Genomic DNA, 23496 nt, shown 5'->3' with positions numbered 1-23496 from the left:
CTGCTATGTGTTAGGCACTAGATATAGAAGCATGAAATAGATAAAGTTTCTGCTGTCAAGGAATTGGTCCTGAAAATGTCCGTATCTGTAATATAAATAAATATTCAGCACTTTAGAGACTGTGGTAAGGACCTTGTTAATTTTGGAACCACAGATAACCCTGTCTCAGTTTCACATGATCTGTCTTTTAGCATCAGAGTCTCTGAATATCCATTCATTCAACTAATATTTGTGGAGTGCTTACTCTACTCAAGGTATTATGCTGTTCTGTTAACAATAACCAACAAAGTAGACATTTGAAGCCTTTACAAAGCTTACATAATCTAGTATACATTCTAAAATGATCTGATTTTTGCCTGGGAAATAACCTGGCCTATTCCCTGACGAAGGAGCATCAATAGCCCTCTCATCCCTTAACTCTTGGCCTGCAGGATACATATCCAGATTTACCAGATTAAATAAGCCCGTTTGTCTCTTTCTTATGTATTTCTCTCGTGGTACAGATATCTATACTTCCTATTAGTAATACATTTTGTTTTTCTTATTTTGAGCCTTACTTAAATCTTTATGATTTTGCGTGATTTGAAATGGGATAGATGCTCCAACAAGGCTTTAAAGGCAACAAGCTTTTAATATGGTTATAGGGTGTTATGATTTTTTTTAAGTTTATTTACTTGAGAGAGAGGGAAGAACGAGCTGGGGAGGGGCAGAGAGAGAGAATCCCGAGTATGCTATACGATGAGCACGGAGCCCGACATGGGACTTGATCTCCCAACTGTGAGATCATGACCTGAGCCGAAATCAAGAGTTAGATGCTGAACTGACCTGAGCCGCCTGGGCACCCCTAGGGTGTTGTAATTTATATGATAAGTCATAAAGGTCTGAACTAGGACAATTGCAGAGACAATTGAGGTGAATAACTTTTTAAAGGGTTATTCAAGGGTCGGAATTAATATGGCTTGGACATTTAATAAATGTGGACTGAGAAAGCACAAGGGATAAGTGAAGAGTAAGCTCCAGGTTTCCTGTTGGGGCATCTGGGTAGATAGTGGTGCCATTAATGGAGAGTGGCTGCAGGAGGAAGAAGGAGAGCAGATTTGAGAGGAGGATGAAATTCATTTAGATAGAATCAAATTCAAAACTTATGAGACATTCAGGTGGGCATGTCCTCGAGATAATTAGGTAGGACTGTATCTTTGGGAAAAGGTTTAAAGATTTTTGAATCTTCGGAGTAGTTGTCACAGTTAAAACCATAAGAGTAAATATCAATCCAGTGGGGTATGTAGGGTAAGAAAAGGACAAAAGATAGTACCCTGAAAAACATCAGCTTTGGGATGAGTGACAGAGGATTCTATGAGAGAACCTGAGCAGGTTCTCACTAGGATGAACAGAAAACTAAATGTTTATAAACTATGGAGATTGCCTCTTGCTTCCATTCATTTATTTTTCACTGTCTACTAGTCCTGCCTAACAGTAAGTAGTATTCCTTTCTGATGTTTATAATAGGCAGGGAGAATTCTCTAAACCCCGGAGGGGTAGTGATGGTACTGCCTTACGATTTTTGTATCATTTTAGGAATAGATTTGTATTTTAACTCATATTCTTAAAAGAATTTTCCTATTTCTTAGAACTGTTCCTGGGATAATAAAATAAGTAATAAAAATGGGGAAATAGTTGTGGTACCTGGCTCAGTCAGTTGAGCGTCCAACTTTGGCGCATGTTATGATCTCACGGTTCGTGGGTTTGAGCCCCATGTCCGGCTTTGTGTTGATACCATGGAGCCTGCTTGGGATTCTCTCTCTCCCTCTCCTTCTGCCCCCCACCCTTGTTCATGCTCTCTCTCAAAAATAAATAAACATTAAAAAAAATGGGGAAGTGGTATTTTATTATGAAGTCAAATCTCTTTGAAAAAAAAATAAACCAGGAAATTCTGACTTGAAAGAAGACTGTTTCATGTCTACCATGGCAAGGACCTTGGCTCAGCCCTGTTGATTGGGACTCTTCAACAATGAACAGGAACAGGAATGAAGAAATACTTGACTCTGATCAGAGTTATATCAGAGTTATGGAAAAAATTTTCTAAAATAATATTTTGAGTTCTGTGCCAAAATATCCTAGACTAGCAAATATTTCAATATATTTGTGATACATAGTGATACATTGATTGGGCCACAAAGGATTGATTTTTTTTTTTTTCTGCTTTGAAATTTAACATTTTACCTCTATGTAAAGTCATGAGAACATTATCTTGCAGCACTCAGATACCTCTGGTAGAATACCAGTAGTCCAACCCTCGTTGGTAAATAGCAGTCACAACCACTCTAGAGTTGTTTATACTGGAAATCATTAGTTATTTTGGTAAGATTGTAATATGTAATATTAGAATATACCTACACCTTTGCACTTAATACTTTAGCTCCAATAAAGTTGCCTTCAGTAGGGTTAGGCTACTCGTAGAGGATTTGAGATAGTGGAGTGAGCAGGTTGGTAGTTGGTTCCTACAGTGTTTTTCTGTTGTTGTTGTTGTTGTTTGTTTGTTTGTTTACAAACATAAACATCCTCAAACATTTTTATGAAGAATTAAAATATGTGAAAAATACTTGGAGGTTATTTGGTACAATGTATCGCTTTTGGTACAATTTATCTCTTTATAGAATATTTAATTTTAAGCTTTAATCCAGTGTTTTTTAATAAAGAAGAGACAAATTCGTCTATGTGTAAATATAACTATTTAGACTTTCTTGTGAAACTTTCTCATGTAACTGCAATTACTTGATCATACTGTGCCTTTATAGAAATGTCCTATAGCTTCAAATATATATGCCTTTGTCTTTCAAAGTCTATATTGTATATTAAGAAACATGCAGCAGAGTGAATTCATTTTGATAAGCACTATCTTTTCAAAGCATTGGTAACTTTTAGTGACATTTGGCAATGTATTTGTAGATGTGCATAAAAATATAAATTCTTGCCGTCTGACATGGGTTTTTCTGGCTTTCTGTGCCTTGATCATTCGATGTTTTGCTCTTAGTCACCTAAACTTTTCACCAATTGAATTTGAGTTTTTCACAGTTTGTGTTTTAACCTTTTTTTTTTTAATTTAGTTTTTTCATATTTCTATCATTCTGGTGCAGGCATTTCTGATCTGCAATTGTTCTGTAATATGTCTTAGTAAATTGTAAGTGATACTGAAAGCATAATACATATACTGATTTTACTTAAGGCATAGTTAAGTATTTTTAGATCCAAATCAGTTACCTAGAGCTTTGAAATTAAACCTGTTTTGTACTTACACACTGAATGTGTGCAGTCGGATTTTAAACAAAACTCTGTTTCCAGAAGTGTAAGTTTTAGGAAAAATGTTTTAACTTTGTTGCACAGAAATGTTTGCAGATCAGCATTGCTAACTACCAAAAAAGAAGTAACATACATGTCATCTGACTTTTAGTTGTGCTTTCATGTTGCTGCAGTGAAGTTCTGTGCATCAAAATAATTGGCCTTCATGTACTAGATGTGATTCAATTACATCTTCAGTTTTTAATGGAAATATGCAAACTGAGTGAATCCTAATTTTTCCATATATTTTTATAGCTGTATTGTCTCTGAGAGCATCTCATTGCCATCTTCTTTTTCTGTTTATTAGCCAATCAGGAAAAACTTGCCATCTTTAAATTTTTTAATTTGCTGGATTTTATGCAGAACTATTTAAATACTATAATTTTTAAATATCTAGTTGTGACAAAGATCACTTAATTTTCCCAGAGCTTTACTTCATGGAAATGGCTTCTCCCCCCGCAGTTAAGCTTGCTTTTTCTTCAGAGCAATATTTATGTATTTTAAAGACAGTTCCCAGTAACGACACATATAGTTAAATCTTGCTTATGATGAAACATTTTAAAGAGCTTTTAAAAATGTTTCCTCAGATTCATGTTTATCTTATCAATAACAAGAGAAATCTTTGAGTTTCATTAGTTAGTATCTCTTAACATGAAGAGATATCTATTTGGAGAGTTATCGGAAACTTTGAAATCCTACCTAATTTTACTTAGTATCCTTAGGTACTCTGCATTTAGAATTAACACATTTACTTTAGAATGGTCTTAAATAAAAATTGAAAGACAAACTGTTTCTACCCTTTGGCTTTAAATGAAACCTAAAACCCATAGGAACATTTTTTGAGATATGTGTTTAACATATCTATGCTTGTTTGTAGAAAACAGACATTTGTTGGTAGAAAAGCTTACAGCTATGACAACATTTGTTAAATATTTAAACCGTATTTCTTCAATATCTTAATGAAGGGATATATTCACTAATGTTTCTGTATATTGATTTATAACATTATTCTATATAATGCATTTAAAAATACCCTTAACTTTTTTTTAAAGTATATTTTCTTGGACTTGATCTAAGTTTTTGTCTTTTCCCCTAAACTATGTCACCTGAAAACGTTCCGTTGCATTTTCTTACCTCCAGTGAGGGAAGTACAAGCACCCAGATGACTACTATTTTTATCTACCTAAATGAGAGTATGCCATAGATTTTATTTTTAAATAGAGCTATTCCTTGTCAGACAGCTAGAACATTTGATCAACAATCCCCCTGAATTCTAAAACTATGGAAAACATTCACCAGTTTGCTTGCAAACCAACTCTGCTGCATGCGTTCACAAATTTCATAAAGATTGCATGCTTTCTGTTTTCAATACAGATTGTATTTTTTTTTCATACCCATCCTTGCTTTTTATTTTTTTATTTTTGTTTCCCCTTTCTTGGTTGGATGCCTGTGTGTGTTTATTCCAAATCCCTGTCCAGTCCTGGAGTTTGAACTACGGAAAGCCAAGGAGACCATTCAGGCCCTCCGAGCCAACCTGACAAAGGCTGCAGGTGGTGTACATAAAACTTTTTTGAGACTTTTTCTACTTTGACGATGTAGAAGTAGCTGAGATATTTTCAAATGTAAAGTAGTAAAGTATTATTTATATTTTCTTCCACCAGAACATGAAGTTCCTTTACAGGAACGAAAAAATTACAAATCAAGTCCTGAAATTCAGGTGGGTGAATGACAGACCTAAAAGTATCTTCCACATAAAATGGTAGCACAAGTATTGATGGAAGGACGCTTATAGTATTGTATCTTTTATTTTGCCTGTAGGAACCAATCAAACCTCTTGAAAAGAGAGCTCTAAACTTCTTAGTCAATGAATTTTTATTGAAGAATAACTACAAGCTTACATCAATAACCTTTTCAGATGAAAATGATGATCAGGTACAATTACTTTTTTTTTTTTTTTTTTTTGACAATGATTTGTTTCCTTTTCACTTACAACGTACTTACTTTCTTTTTTTACCTAGTTTCTTTAGTTTTCTAGAAGTCATACAGTAAACTTCTATAATGCTAGTTACCAGACACTTGTGCACCCGCACAGTCGAGTATTCTTTTGGTCATCCTCCCATTGCCACACTCCACTTTGTCACTGTCTTGCTCCCACTACCTCTATTTCATCTTATTAAGATCTCCGCCTTCTCAACAGCTCTGTTTTCACGTCAGCCATCTCCTGCCTACTACTTTAAATCCTTCCTTATCAATTCTAAACTCCAAAGCACTCTCAACTTTTGTTTTAGCTTATCCTCCACCTGCCTCACCAAAATTAGCTTTTGCCTGTTTATTATAATCTTGCCAAACAGAAGGGCTGGCATCCCCCTCAGCATATCTGGTTCCTTCGGAGCTTTGTGCTTTTGTTCGTTCTTTCCCCTTGTCGCTGAAATACAATTAGTTCCCCTGTCCCCTTGTTGCCGTGTGCCTTATAAATACCTAAACCTTTTCCATGAGCGTGCACACAGGTCATCACCTTTCCAAGATCCTTCCTTCTGCCTCAAGATAGAAACTCTCTCCTCTCTCAATTCTTGACAGTTCTTTAATTATAGTACATATGATACTTTCTTTATGTCCTCACTCTTGAATGGTGAAAGCCCCTGAATGGCAACAATATTTTATTCCTTTTTCTAAACACCTGGTAGATATCCAATAAATGTTTGTTGAATATAGATGGATGAATGGACATTTGAATCATATGTGCAATAGTCATTTAATAATTTTTTTAAAGCTTAAATCTGTTTAGTTCTTGTTGTAAGCCAAGCACTGTGTTAAGACCTTAATATACATTTTATTTTATCCTTACAAAAATCCTCAGAGGTAAGTGTACCCATTTTACAGATGATATGTTTAAGTTTCCAGTTAATTTATAACAGTAATAAATGGAGACAGGAATTTCATACTTCTTGAGTCTGATTTCTCCAAAACCCCCACTTTTAATACCTGCCTTATATCTGCTTCAGATTTAAACGTCAATAATGGCTATTGTCATTATTCAAATAAAGTCTCAAAGGAATAAGAGTATCACATTTAGAACATTCAGATGAATATGGCATAGTTTCTCAAAGAAGGTTTCCCAAATAAATTATAAATAAATAAGTTACAAGATACCAAATTAGTACTAAATTTTGATGTATTAGAGAAAGAATGATAGGACAATATATTTGCATGTGATTGATTACTCTGGAATTTTATAAAGCTCTTCAAAAAAATATTTGCCCTTAGAATGCTTGAGGTGCTATGCCTTTTTGTACTTTAGTAATAAAATTGTGTTAGACTGAATTCAAGAGAATGCTTTATGTACAGCAAACCAAAGAGCAGCTATTTGGATTCTGAAAATTGTAGAAAGCATTTTTAATAATATAAATTAGATTAGGGGCACCTGGGTGGCTCAGTCAATGAAGCGTCCAACTCTTGATCTCTGCTTAGGTCAGGATCTCATGGTTCACGAGTTCCAGCTGCACATCGCGTTGTGCTAATATTGCAAGGCCTGCTTGGAATTCTCTCTCCCTCTGTCTCTCTGCCCCTACCCCACTTGTGCACACTCTCTCTCTCTCAAAATAAATAAATAAACTTAGAAAAAAAATTTTTAAGAAAAATAATATAAATTAGATTCAAACAGCTATAACAAGAAAGCAAGCAGATTAAATTGCTTGCTTACCCACCAGAGATTACACTAAATTTATGTAGTTTAGAATAATAAAGGAAGAACAAAATTAATGCCATCAATGAGTTTACTTGTAAATAATGGGTACAATTTATGAACTAAGATTTTCTTCATATAGACATGTTCTATGATTTCATGCAAATATTTAAGTATATTTTATAAGTTGAAAATTAACGCAATTTAAAAGTTAAGAGTTAACGTTTTTGAGAGATTTCATAAAAAGATTTCATGAAATGTGCAACAATTTGACATCTAAAACAGTTAAACCTGTTTACCTAGAACATCGAGAAACTTACAAGAATAATATTAGACAGTGGAAGATAGATGCAAAATAAGTTCACAGTGTTGTTTACCTACTTGAACCTTACACTTTGGCCTTACAACAACATTATGATTATGTTGGGTTTTCAAGATATTAGCCTGTAAGGAATAAAATGAATCTCAAAAATGCAGGATAAAATTTCATCATAGTTTTTTTTTTTTTTATGTTGTTATTATTCATCTTTCAGGATTTTGAACTATGGGATGATGTAGGATTAAACATTCCAAAACCTCCAGATTTACTGCAACTCTACCGAGATTTTGGAAACCATCAGGTGACTGGGAAAGATCTTGTGGATGTGGCCAGTGGTGTAGAAGAAGACGAATTAGAGGCTCTTACACCAGTTTTAGTCAACCTTCCTCCAAGCCTTGAAACTCCTCAGACTGTAGAGGTGAGTAATACTAACTAACTAGTCAAGTCCACAAAAAGTTTTTAAACTGTGTAAAAGCATGCTATGAGATCTTGAGTTTCTGTTTTTCTCCCATTTTGATTTTAGAACTCCTTGCTAGTACAGAAATTAGAAGATAAAATTAGTTTATTAAATAGTGAGAAATGGTCTTTGATGGAGCAAATCAGAAGACTTGAAAGGTTAGTACTTAATCATCATTTCTAAAAAAATCTCTTAAAGATTTAAAAGAAATTGGCACGTTATATAAATATATAAGATAACATTTCAGTTGTAAGACATAATTTTTCATATTCTAATACTTCTGAAAAAATGTCTTTTAATTGCTTTATATATTTAATATCTTCTTCCCCCCACCCCCTGCAAAAGTTATTAAGTAATTGTAGTAATCGTATAATTGATTAACTCTTGGAATCAAGGAATAAGATAGTGTTTATTAGTTGTGTCAGTATTAATAACTCCCTCACACTAATGTTGTAAATATTTCCCACAGATTATCTCATTAATCCTTCTTGTAATTCTGTGGGTTGGATGCAGTTTTTCCCATTTTGCAAATACAGAAAAGTGCCAGTTCAAAGCAGAGTTTATAAGGCCATTTTTATGCTTCATTGAGTTTGTAGCTATACTTTTAGGTATATGAAGCATTCGTGTGTATGGTACAGAAAAGATTAATCAGTTGCCAACCAATTTTCTATTAATATGTTATATGTTTAATGAATTAAATCTATTGCGAGGTTTATGCTCTTGCCAAAATTTTAAGAAATATACTTGTTCTCTGATAATTTCTCTTTCTTTCTACAGTGAAATGGACTTCCTCAAAAATGAACACTTTGCCATCCCAGTGGTTTGTGACTCTGTTCAGCCTTCTTTGGATCATAAAGACTCTGAAGACACTGGACAGAATCCAGTTATAAATAGTTCAGACAAGGAAAAAGACAAGGATACCCATCTCTCAAAATCAGATGAAGTGGATTCCTCTATTCCTAAGGAGAATTTCCCAAGTTCTCTCCCCAGGAGAGAAAGAGAAGAAATGCCCTCTTCTTCTCCATCAAGTAAAAACACAGTCCATTTTGATAAACCCAATAGGTTGGTATGCATCCTGTGTCTTGAAGTGCATCTTTCATGTATTTTGTTTCTTGCCAAACTGGAGGAGCTTCATTGTTTATTTTGCAGGTCACGTGTATGAGCTTTTACATTTGTCATGAAATGAACACATAGCAAAGTACATGTCTCAAAAAAACCAAACAACAGCAAAAAAAACCTATCACAAAGTCACTACTAAGTGAAATTATATTAAAGAGGATTAGAACATAAATGGGGTAGCTTCTATCTTAGCCAAGTACTTAAACTCATAAAATAATATGTATGTTCTATGTGCTTTAGGCACTGGTAGTGGTTGGTTTTTAACTTTTCTCTATCCAGTCATTAACAGACTCAGTATGAGCTGTTGGTATTACAGTTACCAATGTAAATAGGGGAATTGTTTCTGCTCCTAGTCCTTTCTCCTGTGTCTGCTCCCATTACTAATATTGTATTATTAATATCCTCTTGATTCATTTAATTTTTGTTGGGTCTCAGTGATTGAACTTTGATGAGAAAATAATGGCACCTGCCCTTTTACGATCCAGGTTTTCCAGTGGAGGAGAGAATATAATTAAAAATGTTTTTAGGTTGTAATATGAAAAAGTCATTTTAAGAAAAGAATATTTACTATACTCTTTTTTATATTTTAGGTACAGTTCTAAATTCTTTATGTATCCTAATTTAATTAATCCTCACAAATATCCTATGGTGTATTCTGAACCACACAGTCATGCTTCCTCTCCCTATTTTTTTTTATAGTTTATTTATTTATTTTTGAGAGAGAGAGAGCAAGCAAGCCAGGGAGGGGCAGAGAGAGAGAGAGAGAGAGAATCCCAAGCAGGCTCTGCACTGTTAGCACAGAGCCCAGTGCAGGGCTTGAACTCATGAACCGTGAGATCATGACCAGAGCTGAAACCAAGAGTCTGACGCTTAACTAACTGAGCCACCTGGGCGCCCCTCCTCTTCCTATTGAATAGATGGATATTACACCTAATATTGGGGTATAATAGGAAAGCATGACTGATTTCTTTTAGACTTTACTCATTGTTAGTAAGAAGTATGTGATTTTTGTATTTTATTTTTTTAAGAAAATCTTTCCACTGATGAGCCACAACCTTTTGTATACCCACTAGCCATACTTTTTCTTTAGGTATAAGGGAGGTTACAGAGTTGAAGTAGATATGGCTCAGTCCTCAAGGTACATTTTTTTTTCTAGTAGGGTAAGATAGAGTCATAAAAATCTGTTATGATATGCAACCATAATGGCATTTGTAGTAGTTCTTTAGTATTTAGGAGTACTTCCGTTTGTTTCTTTTGATATGCCAAAGCCACTTCCTAGAGAAAGATGGTCGTTCAATTTGTTCAACTAATTTTTTTAGCCCTTAACTAACTATGTGCCAGGTGGTATCAACAAGGAATATAGTGGAAGGCAAAACATGCTGCGATCCCTTCAGTCACAAACCTTATAGTGTGAGAGATGAGCAATCAGACAATCATAATAAAGTATGAAAAATAGTAATATAAGAGAAGTGCAGCTTGCTTTGGGAACACACAATCAGAGCACCTAAGCTAGTCATCAGAGCAGGAAAGGTTTCAGGGAAGAAGTGTCTAACCTGAGACCTAACAACCAAGTAGGAGTTAACCAGACAAAGAGGTAGGAGGAAGGGTGTTCCCTCTCAGGGAGGAGAGGAGAATACCGCACGTTTGGGAAACTAAGAAGAATCTAGTAAGATTTAAGCAGAGACTAAGACATATAAGCCATTTTACCTCATGGGACATGATGGTATCTAAGTTTTAGAGAGTCGTCTGAGGTAGAGGTGATTGGAAGGTAGCAAGACTGGTAGAAAGAAGACTAACAGGGCATCCGTTGGAAGAATCCAGGTAAGAAATGAGTAAGACTGACTTGTACTAGAAAGAAGCGGGTAGAATTTTAGATAAAAGGTAAAAGCTTGGTTGGATTTGAGGTTAAAAGAAAGGGAGAGATAAAGGCTGATTTGTGGTTTCTCGCTTGGGCAGTTCAATGGATTATGGGAGAGTCTCCTGAAAGAATACGGGAAAAGGAACATAAATGAGCAAATAGACTCAAATTTGGTACACTACTGTAACTGTCATCATAGAAATTACTGAATGCCACTTTGTAGTGTATACTAAATAAGCTCCGTTTTGTAACTTTTAGTGTTATCCCTTTGTGGATTGAGCACGTGAAGCACAACTCAGTCATGTTTTATGAATACTACTACATAGAAACTAGTGTCTTTTTAGAAATATAAATGTTTTAACCTCATTTATTTAACATGAATAGGTTAATGTTTTTAATTACAAAAAAATACTTTCTTTACAAAATACCTTGAATGTTGACTGAACCTCTGCTTCATTTATTTTAATTTTTCCCTCTTTTATGTGGGTTTCTAACATTAAGGTTTATCACTTTATCATTAGATAGGGCTGCAAAACTTTGATTCCTGTCAGCAACTTGTATCCACTATCTACCTTTCTGGGACCACTGAGAATTGGAGACAAAAAAGTCCCCATTTCAGATTTTGCAAATCCTTTCTATAATCATTGACCTGCTGTACACTTCAGGTTTGATCCATTGATATTTACAGGCTGCTCACTCACATAACATCAAACAACTTTAAGATCAGCAGTGACTGCTAATTTTTTCCCCTGTATAATTCTCTGCTGAAGTGTCCTTCAAGTCATTGGTGGCTGAAAAATCTAGTCAGCATTTGAGGGGCAGGATTAATGCAGGAATGGGAGTTATAATGTGCCGCTTACCTTCTAAATGCCAGTGGTAACTATTTGGTATTGTCCCCTTTTCATCCAATTTTTCTTCTAGGAAATTGTCTCCTGCTTTCCACCAAGCTCTACTTTCTTTTTGTCGAATGTCAGCAGATAGTCGTTTAGGATCAGAGGTAAATTATACCATTTTTGTCTTGGAACTTTATTAAAACACTTGGTTTTTCTTTTCAGTATCTCATCCAAAAGCAACTGTGATAAGACTATTTCAAATACCCATCTATTTTTTAAAATAATGCTCTAAGAATAGTTCCTAAAATTTTAAACTTTGAAGGAAGATAGTTGATTATTTCTCTGTTCTTTAGATTAAAGTTTATTTAGTATTAAATTGACTTTTTGTAGTCTGTTTTTAATTTGTTATGTCTACTGACATATGGTAATACGCCTCTCTTTGGTACAGTTCAGAAAACCAATGTAAGGGTACACATTGTTTATATTTTAGTTATTTTTAGATTACTCCATTATTTTTTACTTCATTAGTAATGGTTATCTTCAATTGCTGGGTCTGTTAGCTCTCAGATTAGGTTTCCTCAAATGCTTTGTAATTGTGGGAGGTTAGTCTTGAGAGGTTATTTCATGAAAATTTTTTTCTATCTTTATACTCACTTCTCCCTTTCTGGTTGTTTTGTGGTTGATCCCACTTGACCTCCCGCAGGCTTCTGTTTCACAATGTCATTGAGAACGTGAAAGAGCTAGAGGCTGGTTTGGATGCATTTCTGGCCTCTGGCCATCCTCCCTGCAAGACTGGGTCAACCTCCACGGGCCTCCTCTTGCATGCAGCTTCGTTCTATAAACTATCACTGTAATCATAGATTGTAGCAATGTGGGCATCTTTTCAAGAATTAAAAAAAAAAAAAAAAAAAAGATCATTGAGGCTGCCTCAGTCCTATGTTATCCCTACTTGTTCCCAGAACTGCAGCCTAGTGGGGCTCTTTGGATTCACCCTTGCTTCTTACTGGTGTTTTCGATCCATTTCTGCTTACGGAAATGTTGATCCTGTTTGGGAACACAGTTATTGTTGACGATGGTGATGTTCTTGTTATTATCATTGCCATCATAAGTTGGAATTTTGGATGTGTATTTGGAGCAGAGGTGGCAGGGTCTAAAGCATGAACTTCAGGTACCATCACACATGGAAGTTCTACACTGTCATCATAATAAATACTGTCATCATTTATTAATTCTTTGGTTTTTCTAGGTGTCTCGGATTGCAGACAGTGAGAAAAGTGTCATGTTAATGCTGGGACGCTGCCTGCCACACATTGTTCCTAATGTGCTGTTGGCAAAGAGAGAGGTGAGACACATAAAAGTGTTTTCATCCCAGTAATCTCATCGTGTTGTCCATTTTTTGTCATTTTGAAGTTTAGTGTTATATTTTTATTTTTTTAAAGTCTATTACTTGCAATCATATTCTTACTTTTGTGCATGCATCTCTGCTCCTAGAGAATGGTTTTACACCTCTGTCAGGTGAGTTCGGTAAAACTGCATGGTATTCATGTTTTCCCAATTTTGCTTAAAGCATCATTAGCTTCTGCAGCACTAACTATTACTGTAGGTCCATTTATGTGCCATGAATACTGTCCGTTTTTTAACTAATTTATTTGATCTCTGCCCTCGATACGATATGCTTAATATGTCTACAAAAATAGACCCTGTGTGTTGAAAATTAACTGGGACTAATGATGTAACTTTTTTCCTAAATGTACTCGTAGTTACCTATTGTTAGTTTTATTATATTTGTCAATAATTATACTTGTCTTATGATGATAGGATAGTTATAGCATTGACTACAGTAACTTTTGAAAGTACCTTCTTTTGTTTTTCTTGTAGCTAACTTGTTATTGACACATGCTTAAAATATCCAAGCTATAGCAGCCAATATATTTTAGCACACTTAGCCTTTGTTGTGAGCCACACTGTAGAGAGTTATCTTTAGAGTTCTATTTAACCAAGAAAAGACTAATAAAAAGTTAGTTATCTAATTTAAATGCCAGTGGATGATTTCTTTGTAATCAAGTTTAATAATTTACTTGAATAATTCAGTTTATGAAATCGACTTCCAGTTCACAGCATTTTTTAAAATAAAAAAACAGGTTAAGAATATTTTAGAATGTATCCTATAAGTTTCTTCTATCATCTTCTTAATATTTACCACTGATTTCAATCATAATCCATGGGACCTACAGTATGATAGGTACACAATGCATTGGCAAAACCATATAAAGCTTATTCTTGATTATTTGTTTAGCACAAGAAATTTGTACTGATCCTCAAGAAGACTTACATGTAGAGACTTACATGTAAAACATATTAAAAACGTTTATTCCTATAGGTGTTTTGGATTTAAAAAAAGATTTAAAAGACTGTTTTCTTACTGGTGGTTTTATTTTACCTAATATATAAAAATAGTGGTGAGATATTAATACATGTGGAAAATTTTCTGTATCTTGAAGGATCAGTGTCCAATTTCAGATTGTTTTGCAGTTCTGCCTGGCAGAATGGTGTTTGAGCTTCTTTTCCTTTTTTAGCTTGTAACATAATCAATGCAATGCATTAATGTTTGCATCCCTTTTACTATATTTCCTTAATATAATCTTTAAAATATCACAGAAGCCTAATTGTTATGAGATGCAGTTTAAGCCTTTTTTATTTTAATTTTCCCTTTTTTTATCATAAAAAACTCTACCACTAAAATCTGATTGTACTGCATGAAGTATTTATGAATTTGCATCATCAGTAATCAGATACATTATATATAAATATATATGTTAAGCATATGTATTTATACATACATATTTTGTTTGTGGTATGATGTTTACTTTTCTGGCTGACCTTAGTTTTTGTATTTAAAAAATATATAATTATAATTTCATGAAGAAGTGATCGTTTATCTGTATAATTATTTGTACGTTATTCTATCAGAAAATTTACCATTTGTATCAAAAGTTGTATTTTCTTGAAATTAAATTGGTAAATAATGAAGTTTATTTTGGTTTGGTTTGAAACCAATCCCAGGGCATGAAAGGACAAAACTTTTATTTCATTTCATCCTTTGATATTAGATTATTTTTATTTAATATTTCATCTTAATTCCTTAAATATATATTTTTATTTTTATTTTTTTTTCAACATTTATTTATTTTTGGGACAGAGAGAGACAGAGCATGAACGGGGGAGGGGCAGAGAGAGAGGGAGACACAGAATCGGAAACAGGCTCCAGGCTCTGAGCCATCAGCCCAGAGCCTGACGCGGGGCTCGAACTCACGGACCGCGAGATCGTGACCTGGCTGAAGTCGGACACTTAACCAACTGCGCCACCCAGGCGCCCCTAAATATATATTTTTAAAAAGGTCTTGTGATTAAAAGATATTTTGATTTTTCTTATTTCTCAAGTTTTTATATAATCTCTTTCAGTATAAGCCTTTTTGTTGGTATGCAAATACAATTAAAACGTCCTTCAGTAAACTGATTGGTCATAATAATATCCTAGCTGCTTAATTAGAAAGAGGATTTAAGGTTTTGATTAAGTAATATATTCACCAGGTTTAACATCTTTTTAAATGTAAGAGGATAAACAACAAAAACTCTTCCCCTCTCCCTGAGCCACCATCTCACATGCAATAAATATTATTAGTTTCTAGTATATTTTATTAAGTCTTTTGCCCATTTTTTAATTGGGTTGTTTGTCTTTGCTTTTGAGTCATAGGGGTAAGAACAATTCTGGATATTAAACCCTTTTATATGATTTGCAGTATTTCCTTCCATTTGGTAGGTTGTCTTTTCACATTTTTGATAATGTCCTTTGATGGACAAATGTTTTTCATTTTTATTAAGTCTGATTTATTTATTTTTTCTTTTGTTGCTTGTGTTTTTGGTATCAAATTTAAGAATCTATTGACAAGTCAGAGGTCAGGAAGATTTATTTATCCCTGTGCTTCCTTCTAATAGTTTTATAGCTTTAGCTCTTAGATTTAGGTCATTAATCCATTTTATATTTACATATGGAGTGAGGCAGGGATCCAGTTTTATTCTTTTCGTGTGATTATCCAGTTGTCCCAGCACGATTTGTTGAAATGTTTCCCCACTGAATAGTTATGGCATCATTGTCAAAAATCATTTGTCTGCAGATGTTTGGATTTATTTCTAGACTCTCAGTTCTGTGAGACCAATTCTTTTGGTCTTTTATGCTTATCTCTATGCCTGTACCAGCCACACTATTTTGATTATTGTAGCTTTGTACTAAGCCCCTTGCAGTTCCATAGGAATTTGATACTCCACTTTCATTTCTGCAGTAAAGGTCATTGGAATTTTGATAGGGATTGCACTGAATTTATAGATCACTTTAGAGAGTACTGCTATTCTAACAGCAGTAGTTCTTCTAATTCATGAACATGGAATTCTTTTTATTTATCTATGTCTTTAATTGCTTTCAGCAATATTTTCTCATTTTCTGTGTACAAGTCTTTCACCTCCTTGTTTAACTTGTTCCTAGATGTTTCATTGTTTTGGACGGTATTATAAATGGAATTTTTCCCTTAATTTCCTTTCAGATTATTCATTGCTCATTTATAGAAACAGAAATGATATTTCTGTGGTGATTTCATACCTTATAACTTTCCTGAATTAGTTTATTAGTTCTAGTAGGTTTTGGTGGATTCTATGTGATTTTCTTTATCTAGAATAACATTATCTGCAAATAGAGTTTTGCTTTGTCCTTTCCAATTTTGATGGCTTTTATTTCTTCCTCTTGCTTAATTGCTCTGGCTAGGACTTAACTGTACAATGGTGAATAGAGGTATTTTGAGAAAGCAGATATTTTTGTCTTCTTCCTGATTTTATGGGGAAAACTTTTAGTCTTTTACCATGGAGTATGATACTGGCTGTGGGTTTTTCATAAATGCCCTTTATCATATTAAGAATATTTTCTTCTGTTCCTAGTTTGCAATATTCTTATCAAAAAAGGGTATTGAATTTTGTCAATACTTTTTCTGCATTGAGATGATTTTTATCCCTTCGTTCTCTTGATGTAGTATAATATGTTCTTGATTTTTCATGTGTTGAACCACCCTTGCATTCCGGGGTTGATCACACTTCGTCATAATGTATAATTCTTTTAATAATGTTGTTGGATTTAGTATTTTTTTGTACATTTTTGCACATTTTTTTTTCACATTTTTGCATCTAAATTCATAAGATGTATTGGTCTCCGGCTTTAACATTTATGAGAATTGTCTGGCCTAACATCTGGTCTGTCCTTGAGAATGTTCCATACTTGAGAAAAATATATATTTTGCTGTTGTCAGGTTGAGTGTTCCGTATCTGTCTATTAGGTTTAATTATTTTATAGTGTTCAGGTGCTCGATTTCCTTACTGATCTTCTATCTAGTGGTTTATCCATTATTGAAACTGAGATATTAAGGTCTCCAAATATTATTTTAGAGTTGCATTGTATTTTTTCAGAGATACTTTGTGTGTGTAAGCAAGCTCAAATATATGATCTTTCTTCCATGACTGACACAAATGGTACTACACTCTATGCACTATTCTTTACTTTGCTTTTTTTTTCCATATAACATATTTTTGTTTCTTTCTATGTCAGTACATAAAGAACTTTCTCATTCTTAAGGTTGCATAATATCTAGTTGTTTTATAGTCTCATTTATTTTTTATTTTCTTTAATTAAAAAAAAATTGGAGAGAGAGAGCACAAGTCAGAGAGAGGGACAGAGGGAGAGAGAGAATATTAAGCAGGCTCCAGGCTCATTGCAGAGCCCAACACAGGGAATGGTTCAATGACCCTGGGATCATGACCTGAGCCAAAATCAAGAATCTGACTCTCAACTGACTGAGCCACCCAGGCATCCCTTTTTATAATAGTTTTTTAAACATGTTTTAAATTAGTGTTTTTTCAGATATTATTGGCCACACTCTCAGTGAGAGAGGCATTTTACCTGATGTGCCAGTATATAATTACAGATATAATTAAAATGAAAGTTTGGAAAAAAAATTAAAAAATTAAAAGTTAAAAAAATAAAAAAATTAAAGTTTGACAAATCAAGCCTTACCTTTATGAAATATAAAACATTAAAATAGAAGGTAATCAATATCAAACATGATTTTATAAATATTTTTAATTAATAAAGAGTATAGCTAAATAAATAATAAAAAAGAAAAACAATGCTCTTTATGATCCATTCAATTGATTTTATGACCCATTGCTTTAAAGGGGGGTGACATAAAGGTTAATTAAAGCTATCTAATAAATTAAACTTTTATTTTTAATAGAAGTGGAAAGTGCAGTGAATATAGATGTTAGTGTTATTTGTTTTTTAAAAGATAAGTAAACACCCTCACTCAATCTTTTGGTCACAATGATAGCATTTTTCTAAATTTAACATACCATATTTCAAGTCTAAGATGCCATTAATTGTAATAATTAAGTACCTTTAAGAAAGAATTCCAATTAAATGATGACATCTTCTCCATTGTAAGGTACATCCCAATTTCAGAAGTAATAAAAAGTAAAAAAAAAATTTTCCTCCTATATGCTGTTAAGTAATGATAATCTTTTTTTTTTTTCACCAACTTATATATATTTTTTTAAGTTTATTTTTTTTTATCTTGAGAGAGAGAGCATGCAAGCAGGGGAGGAGCAGAGAGAGAGGGAGAGAGAGAAATCCCAAGCAGGCTCCATGTGGAGCCCAATGTGGGGGTCAAACTCACGAACCATGAAATCATGACCTGAGCCAAGATCGAGTTAGACGATTGACTGAGCCACCCAGGTACCCCTACGAACACGTTCTATTGATTTGGGAAGGAAAAGAAATCATGAACAAATTTTCTTTTTGTAGCTTATATAGTAATTCATTTTAATGGGTTCATTGAAGAACTTCAATCTTTCAAACCAAATTATAGAATAGAATAAATATATGTATTTAGTAAATAAGCTCTTAAAGAAGTTGATTCTTCACGAGCTCTGCTTCAAATGCATTTGAAGGGGAAATTCTGTAATTTAAAAATAAGATTTCATAAAAGATTACTTCTAACAGCATTCTTAAATAATACATCTAAATTTAACTTTTATTTTCATTCTATGCCAAGGAAATATGTGCCGTTCAGCTAGCTGACTCGGAAAAGCAAAGAAGTCTGGGCCCGGAATGGGGATGGGCAAGTGGAAATGGGGAATGAGTCCAAGCCTTTTTTTTTGAGAGGTTGAAATTGTTCCAAAATTAGATTGGTGATGGTTGCACAACTCTGAATATACTAAAAACCACTGAATGTACACTTGAATTTTTATGATACATAAAATAAATCTCATTAAAGCTGGAAAAAAAAAAGAGACAAAGGAGAGAACCAATTGTCTCAAAGTTTTAAATATAGTTAGTATCTCTAAAGTATCTCATCTTACGAGAAACCAAATTTTGCTCTTTTATATTGGCATTCATGTTTGCTCCCTGGTGAATTTTTTACCTATGTTTTTAACTAAGCCCAGGTAATTATAACTGAATGAGAGTGTTGAAGAGGAAAAGGTTTCACTTGTACCCTTCTAGTTCTTTGGCTAGTCTAGTAATCAGTTTAACATAGGTCAGATTCATAGGAGAAAAATAAATTCACAGTTGTGTGGGGGTCCCATAGCAACATAAGACCCAAGGACAAGCTGGGCAATTCAGTTTCCATCTTGAGCGAAGGAATGGGGTAAGAAAGAGGAGGAGGGTGATTCACAGGACAATAAGAAAAGAACAGATGTTTGGTGATTAGATGTTTCTCCTCCATACAGATGAGTCATTCAAATAAAATAGCTATCTCTTGGTGATAGCTCTTTCTGGCCAGGCCCCCTATCTAAATTCTTTTTGGTAGTTTAAGAGAGAGGTAAAGTTTTTCTTGGGGCTGCTGGATTTTGATTGGCTTTAGCTCAAAAAAGTCAAAGTGACACATTTTGGAGAGACTTGTTTTGAACCCCTGCAAGAGTTATGCAATAGAATAGTCAATAAGAATAGTAAAATAGTATGGTGAAGTGGTAAGCTTGGTCCATCTTCTTTACCTATTTAATGTATATGTGTATGGATGTGTTAATTTTGGAAGTAAGTCACATACTCTTTAGCAGTATCAGAGTTTTAAAGTCATTCAAATATTTTACGTAGGCTTCCTGAAGGTTGAGCCTCAGGAATTGTAATAATTCTAAGAATAGGTATTTTAGCAGCCTTTGAAGTATAGAACTTTTCCAGAGGTGAGTAATCTTGTTTTTCGTGTTTTTTTTTTTCCTTGTGTGAGTCTTTGTAATATTCTTTCCTTCTTCCTTTTTATTTCTTTTTTTAAAGTAAGCTCTATGCCCAACATGGGGCTTGAACTCATGACCCCAAGACCAAGAGTCAGTCACATGCTCTACCAACTGAGCCAGCCAAGCACCCCTCTTGCTTTCTTGCTTTCTTGTTTTCTTTCTTTCTAACTCTATTACTGTCAACATCTCGACAAGTTAAAGCTGAAAATCTAAATCAAAAGGTGTACACTTATCATAACTTGAATTTAAATTGTAATTTGGTATTGCTTAAATTTCTAGGCAAAAGACTAGATGGAAAATTTTAAAATAACAACTACCCAAAAGTTGTAAATGAAGCTTGAGTTATAGGAAATAACTTTTTTTAATGTTTTTTATTTTTGAGAGAAAGAGCGCAAGCAGGGGAGGGGCAGAGAGAGAGGGAGACACAGAATTTGAAGCAGGCCCCAGGCTCTGAGCTGTCAGCACAGAGCCTGATGCAGGGCTCAAACCCACGGACCACGAGATCATGACCCATGACCTGAGCCAAAGTCACGCTCAACCGACTGAGCCATCCAGGCACCCCTAAGAAATAATTGTAATGAAAGAGTAAGGGCAAACAGCGAACTATAATTGACTGGATTAATATATTACCTTTCTAGAACTGTAGAATTTTTTCTTCTTGACAGGAAGCACTCAAACATTTCCTCATTGGCATCTGATCTAAATGTAATGCTTCCTTTTCTGTTTTAGAATTCTTTCAGATCTTGAAGTCATTATCTTATCAACATTTCCATGCTTTTTTTAATGTTAAAATTTGCCTTCATTCCCCCACCCAACATCTAATCATTCACATTGTTTTAGCTCCTTTTTTACCGCATCCCCATTTTTGTAGTCTAAAGGCACTAATCTTTAAAAGACTAAGAAGGCTAAGTAAAAATATTTATAAAATCAAATGTAAAATTCTCCAAAGACATTTCTATCTCTAAAGTGATTTATTACCATTAAAAGTTATTTTGTTTTACTTAAGAACTGAAAGGAGAATTAAAATGGTATAGGCCTTTCTTATTTAATTCTGTACAAAAGTCTATTGGCAACCTAAGAGTTTGAGGGGTGGATGATCCTTCATATAGAGAGAACCAGCTTTGTTATTAAAATTGCAAAAGTTATTTACTTGAGTAAAATGTAAATTACTAAGCCTTTTAGATTAATGAGTTCTAAAGGCCTTAGAAATCTCTTTTCCAAAATGATAATAAAGTATTGGAATGCCTTCTGCAAAAGGATTACTGCACTGATTTCCTCTCTAGTGATCTGTAGGACATCTGTTTTACATTTCACTTCAATACACATTTACTGAGTACTATCAGTTGCTAAAACATGTTTTAAATAAAATATTTAAGATTTCTGTTGCCTTGAAATGTGGACACACACACACAAAAGAAATGTGGACACAGTAAATTTTTGTGTGTAGGGAGATGCATTACCTTTTGGAATAGGTGTTTTCTCACCATGGTTATTATTTTTCATCAACATGCAATCTTAAGTCTAATTTGCTTAAGGATCTTTTAATGTGCAAAATTCTTAAGCTTTAGATATGATGTCTAACATTTCTCTCTTATTCTCAATACATTTTTTAATATGCAATCATTTAAAGACATTTTTGAACCACTGTCACCTTGTCCTCTGAAGGAGATTCAGCTACCAATTTTTAAATGTTTTATTCAAGAATTTGTGTTTTCAAAACACTAGACTTCTTCAACTAGAGAGATGATACCAAAGAGAGAATATTGATTCAAATGTATAAATTTATGAATAATGTTCAAATGGTAAAGCAGATTTAATAAATTCTGATATGGCTGTATCAATACTTCAGAAGCTTGAAAAAGATGAATTCACAGTAAAGAAATGTGAACATACAACAGCAAATACATACAGAATTCATTATTTCAAGAGTGGTACAAATAGAACTTGTGAGTAAATAAATGAATGATAGAGGAATTAAGATATTTGGAGCCAGTCAGAACTTAACAATTAAAATCCTTGATTCTATGAGAAACAAACTCCTCTTTCCTCTTTTTTCTACCATCACTTACTGGGCCTCTTCTCAGCTCTGTATTTCTAAAAGAGGAAGAGACTGGCCTACGTTATACATAACTGTTTTAGGCATTATTGTGCCAAGATGTACCTAATTCTCCTTGGCATAGAATATCATCCAAAAATGTTAGGCAGTGACTTCCTATATGTTGTTAATTTTGTCAGCAAGAAATAAAAGCAAATAGCAACATAACATATTACTGTGATTCAGAAAAGGGAAAAGTATTTTCCTTCAGAGCCCTAAATTCATAGAATTTGAGAGTCTTGAGGGTACAAGAAATGACAAAGGTTTTCCTCCCATGTGTGAATTGGTTGGTAATAGCTCCTGTCTTGAGAAGTGCTTTGGTAAGTCCTGTATTAAGACTTTTTGAGGCCAACTTTGATCTCAGAAGGAAAACTTAACAATTCCATAAGCGTTAGATAAGGGAATTAATGTATATGAAGTATTTTCCATTTCTACCCTAATCTTAATTTTTGTATGTTTTACTTGTAGAAACTAAAAGTCAGAGAGGTTTATGATTTGTCATTAGGTTTTCAGTTTGGCACATCTATAGCCATATTTCAGTTAAAAGATTCTTTATAGTAGGACATAAACTTCCTCTCTGATTAAGGATCACTAAGATTCATGATGTAAAAAAAAGGGGGAAAAATGTAAGGCACAAAGAATAGTTGAACAATTATTTTGCTATGCTTGTTTTTGAGATAAAGAAGCTAAATAATTATATTTTAAACAGTATGTATGTATATAGTTGTAATTACAGCAAATATATTAGCTGTGTTTCATAACTTTATCTTTAAAGAGTGGTATAATAGAAAGAGAATGGAGGAAGATTATGGAAAAGTATATATGTAGAGATAACGGAAAGCCAAGAAGAACATTGAGGAGAAAGCAAGAAAACTTGGGAAAGAAGAATCTGACATGAGGGAAAATACAAATAAAATATTTGGGGCTTTTCTTGATTTTCACACATTAAAATAATTTCTCCTTTTGTTAGTGCCTTCTAGAATAACTGCTTTTTCATCTTTAAGGTTCTTCTCTCAGTGGGATATGCTGATGATGCAGTGTCTTAGTACTCTCATGCATGTCTTAGTAGTATCATTGGCTCTTAGCAGTCTAAATGGAATCCTCTAAGGATTAGGAGAGTCCTTGAGATTAATGGTCTCCTACTCTAGTATTTCATAAAAGATTGTTCAGTTTCTGTAAAGTCAAGACTAATCCATCAAGCATCATATTGAGTCTTTGGTGAAAACATTACTGAACAATACAGGATCCATATCTATACTTTGCCTTCCATTCCCAGTACAAAATCATTTTCCCTCATTACTTTTTGTTTCTTGTCCTTTTCATTTGCTCAGTAATGCAAAACCTACAGAGGTGCCCAAATAGAAAGATGACTGAATAAACGTTTCAAATTCCTTTTGACTTCTCAGATGTATTCTTAGCTCTCCTCTCTATCTTCGTACTTTCAATTTAAGATTTATACCAGGTAATTATAA

General features: G+C 33.7%; 1 protein-coding gene across 9 annotated transcripts in view; it reads left to right on the top strand.

Moving 5' to 3' along the window:
- The window catches only part of RELCH (RAB11 binding and LisH domain, coiled-coil and HEAT repeat containing), a 114432-nt gene that overhangs the window by 27983 nt on the left and 62953 nt on the right, over nucleotides 1–23496 (top strand). For 5 of the 9 annotated variants that reach the window (XM_040478634.1, XM_040478630.1, XM_040478629.1 and 2 more), the window contains exons 3-11: nucleotides 4815–4886; nucleotides 4998–5053; nucleotides 5155–5268; nucleotides 7552–7755; nucleotides 7861–7952; nucleotides 8572–8856; nucleotides 11693–11768; nucleotides 12851–12946; nucleotides 13096–13119. In XM_040478634.1, the coding sequence (XP_040334568.1) occupies nucleotides 4815–4886; nucleotides 4998–5053; nucleotides 5155–5268; nucleotides 7552–7755; nucleotides 7861–7952; nucleotides 8572–8856; nucleotides 11693–11768; nucleotides 12851–12946; nucleotides 13096–13119 (1019 nt within the window). The remainder of the gene's footprint in view (nucleotides 1–4814; nucleotides 4887–4997; nucleotides 5054–5154; nucleotides 5269–7551; nucleotides 7756–7860; nucleotides 7953–8571; nucleotides 8857–11692; nucleotides 11769–12850; nucleotides 12947–13095; nucleotides 13120–23496) is intronic. The other 4 variants (XM_040478633.1, XM_040478631.1, XM_040478635.1 and 1 more) reach the window with 3 other exon arrangements.

This window comes from Herpailurus yagouaroundi, unplaced genomic scaffold, assembly GCF_014898765.1.
Source record: "Herpailurus yagouaroundi ecotype Mexico unplaced genomic scaffold, PumYag 142, whole genome shotgun sequence".
Classification (NCBI taxonomy): Eukaryota; Metazoa; Chordata; class Mammalia; order Carnivora; family Felidae; genus Herpailurus; species Herpailurus yagouaroundi.
The sequence above is the reverse complement of the archived record's forward strand: the minus strand, read 5'-3'. Positions and strand labels throughout refer to the sequence as shown.